Source organism: Limulus polyphemus, unplaced genomic scaffold (genome assembly GCF_000517525.1).
Source record: "Limulus polyphemus unplaced genomic scaffold, Limulus_polyphemus-2.1.2 Scaffold3689, whole genome shotgun sequence".
Classification (NCBI taxonomy): domain Eukaryota; kingdom Metazoa; phylum Arthropoda; class Merostomata; order Xiphosura; family Limulidae; genus Limulus; species Limulus polyphemus.
In genome coordinates, this window is record NW_013669299.1 from 26,448 (window position 1) to 30,557 (window position 4,110).

Here is a 4,110-nt window from a genome sequence, read left to right on the forward strand (position 1 = left end):
AAGATTTTGGTTAGATGAATGAACCAAAGCTGATCCTGTACATCCTTCTGACTCGAGATGTTGGCTAACTGGAAGAACCAAAGTGGATTCTGTACTTCCTTCTGACTCAAGATGTTGGCTAACTGGAACAACCAAAGCTGATCCTGTACATCCTTCTGACTCGAGATGTTGGCTAACTGGAAGAACCAAAGTGGATTCTGTACTTCCTTCTGACTCAAGATGTTGGCTAACTGGAACAACCAAAGCTGATTCTGTACTTCCTTCTGACTCGAGATGTTGGCTAACTGGAAGAACCAAAGCTGATCCTGTACATCCTTCTGACTCAAGATGTTGGCTAAATGGAACAACCAAAGCTGATTCTGTACTTCCTTCTGACTCAAGATGTTGGCTAAATGGAAGAACCAAAGCTGATTTTGTACTTCCTTCTGACTCGAGATGTTGGCTAACTGGAACAACCAAAGCTGATCTTGTACATTCTTCTGACTCAAGATGTTGGCTAACTGGAACAACCAAAGCTGATCTTGTACATTCTTCTGACTCGAGATGTTGGCTAACTGGAACAACCAAAGCTGATTTTGTACATTCTTCTGACTCAAGATGTTGGCTAACTGGAAGAACCAAAGCTGATTCTGTACTTCCTTTTGACTCAAGATGTTGGCTAACTGGAAGAACCAAAGCTGATTCTGTACTTCCTTTTGACTCGAGATGTTGGCTAACTGGAAGAACCAAAGCTGATTCTGTACTTTGTTCAGTCTTAGGATGTTGATTAGTTACCAAGAGAGATCTTGTACTTGCTTGATAATTAAAGTCTTTCACTGGTAAATTGATATCTTCACTTTGAAATGTTGTTTTGGTTGAAGATAGGGAAAGTGGTAACACATTTTTCATACTGCTGACACTTGGAGTTGTATCTTCCTGACATACATTGCATGACAAATGTGATGTCAGTTGAAGGGATGAGGGTAAATTATGAACAGTTTGAGCATTCTTATAATGACCTTCACCTGAATTGGTCATATTTGTAAAATCTGAAATATTGTATGCCTGATGGAAAGATGATGTGGTTGCTAAAAATTGAAATTTACAATCAGATGATGAATGAGTTTTTACAGATGAAAATGGTTTTCCTCCTAATAAATTTTCTTCCCAAATATCATCTGAACTGTACACGTCCAAACACTGTATATCTTTAAGACCACTGTCAGAAGTGCATGATTCAGTGACCAACTCACTGCTAAAAGACTCGGTGAGTTCTTGGTCTGATTCACAGAAATCCGAATCTTCACTAATCTCGATTTCTGATCTTACAATTGCCATTGAATCACATGATGTCAGAGTTAATCATGATGACCACATGCAGTCCCAGCACAGTATAAAGTAAGCAGCAGCCCCAAAAAGATAAAAGAAAAAAACATGGCTAACTGTTAGAATAGAGAGTCTTCTCACAAAACAACAGTTAAAACATGAATTAGTACATAAATAATTTGGTTTAACAATAAAAAGCAGGTAAAATAACCACACTGACATATTTCCTTCAATATTAGATAAACAGTAAAACAAAAGGCACTAGGAATTGTATGCATATTATAAAGCTACCAACAACAACTACTAATTGACTTTTTCCATATGAGGCTGATCGATGTGACCAACCTTTTAACAATAAGTTTCCATGATATACTGTTAATATGATACGTGTATCTTCACAAAATATATCAAACTTTCAATAAGCATCACAAGTCTTTTGTACACAAAACATCAGATTTTTTGATTAAGCATTTTTACACCAGATTTGTCAACAAATATATGGATTCAAAGTACTGACCACTCCGAGTGCAAAGTGATTTTCATGTTAAAATTAAAAATACTTTACTTCACCTGAAAATTATAAAATTTTATTTGTGTAAATTATAAAACTGGCTAAATAAACATCAAACTTATTTTTTGGTAAATCTTATATTTTATTTTATCTGTTATTTTCTCTATTCAAACTCTATACAGACTCAGTAAACATGATCGATCTCGTAAACACCATAAAAACATGCAAAATAAATCTCATTTACCCTTTATTTCTTTCCAGAATGACTACAAAACGTAACATAAAATTACATTGCTTATCCTAAATAGCTTAAAGCTTGTAACACTCCACATCTGTTTATACTTAATTCTATTGCCCTTTGAACTGTGTCTAACTTATAATCTCACAAGTTGTAAACCACTCAGTTAATGCATAATTCACGTTACTGTACCGAATAACATAATGCACGAGTTGTTCTTAACCATATTTAATGAAGAATTATTATAATTTTTATCTTAACTGATCTAACCTAATAAGTTTCAAATTTTTACATTTGAGTTACTTTTATAAAAATAAGCAAAAAATGTACCTGAAAAATAAGAAATACGGTGCTTATATTTGACCTCGTTTTGTTTTTTTGTGGGTTACAGATGAAGTTTAACTCTGCTTTTTCTATAATGATGGTACACTAAATAATTTTTACTTATTTTAACTGAAAAAAATTTATAATACTCTGTACAAAAAACAATATAGCATTAAGATTAAAAATTTGCCTTTCTATTGCTTACAAATGATATAAAATGTCAGAGAGGATTAATGGCAATTTGAGAAAGAGAGGATGTAACAGATGAGCATGACAAGTGGAACTGATTTTCTACTTTATGACTCTGTAAACAAAAGACTTTGACTTAGTATTATCTATATTATAATGAGTATTTGAAGCTAAATTCCATGGAGATGGACAAAAGGAGATTCCTGTAACTCCCTGAGGGCAGAAGAAATCTGTGATCTGTTTAAAGTTATCATAGGTTCCGATCGAGACACTCACAGGTGCAAAAATGTGAGTCCATTCATTGAGAATCAAAATATACCTCCTCCTGGCAATAAGCCAAAGCATGCTGTTCCGATAAACATGGAGGACAAGGCATAGCTATCCCGTCACGTAACTGAGCAGCAAATCTCACAGCATGAACAGCAACATCAGAAGAAGGAGGAAAAACCAAGTAGTTACTTGCCATCCTTGCTGCCAACAAGGAAGGAGTAGAGTCAAATGCAATAGGAGAGACCCCCCAAAACCTCACAAACCTGAGTAACCAATTGAAGAAAAGAGGCTGGAGGTGGCTGATCAAAATGACCCTCTGTTGAGGCTGACCTAGTAAAAAAGGGAGCCGGAAAAAAAACGAGTTTAATTTCTCCCCAGCTGGTCAGAATCATTTGTAAAAGCCGTCTCAGAACCCCCTGTAGAGACAACCCCAGTCCACATACACGTGTCTATCTCGCAACAGATCATATCACATACAGCCTAGACTGAGAGTGACCCCCAGGTGGAAGAAGGAAAGGTCTGAATAGTCTCACTAATAGAAACATTAACTCAAGAATTCATACCCGTGGTACATGGATTTTTTTAATATTATTATTATTAAAGTAATTTATAAATATAGGAAGATATAACCGTAGTAATACAAATCACATTCAAAATCACAACATAAATTGTGAATAAACACAACACTTCTGTTTACAGAAACCCATGCCCAATGCTTTGCCGAGAAAAAGTGATTACGTTATATGAATGAGCTGATTATATACAGTACCTAGACATAGGGTGCATTCCAGTGGGGTATAAAAGACTGTAGCAAGCATTTTAAATGCTTAGATGGGCAAAGAGTGGAAACCCTGAAGATTGAGAAATAGCTATAATGTCAGCAGAGTTAAGTATTATTGGAAATAAAGATTTAATATCATAAAAGTTTTAAGTTCTTAATTCTATAATAAGATAGATATTACTAATGCAAAGCATAATTTTTATAGTCTTCAATCTTATTTGTTTACAAAGCCATAAACTAGAAAATCATACCCACCTGTCACATGTTATCTTTCACATCCTCTCATTTGCAGATTGCCTATAGTTATCTCTGATGTTTTATATTATACTAGCTGAGTTACCCGGCACTGCACGGTGAAAATTTAGATTTGAAATGTATAGATCGGTATTTTTTTTCATCAAATTATTCAGTAAGTAGACAAAAGCTGTGATGCAAGAAATAAAAAAGCATTTAATCAAACAAAGCTTTATTTGAAATTAGATCGTGTTTGAG

At 34.5% G+C, this 4,110-nt stretch overlaps 1 protein-coding gene across 3 annotated transcripts in view; it reads right to left on the reverse strand.

Moving 5' to 3' along the window:
* LOC106469860 overlaps positions 1–4,110 on the reverse strand; it is a 34,279-nt gene that overhangs the window by 21,908 nt on the left and 8,261 nt on the right. For 2 of the 3 annotated variants that reach the window (XM_022398428.1, XM_022398426.1), the window contains exon 4: positions 4–1,298. In XM_022398428.1, the coding sequence (XP_022254136.1) occupies positions 4–1,298 (1,295 nt within the window). The remainder of the gene's footprint in view (positions 1–3; positions 1,299–4,110) is intronic. The other variant, XM_022398427.1, reaches the window with a different exon arrangement.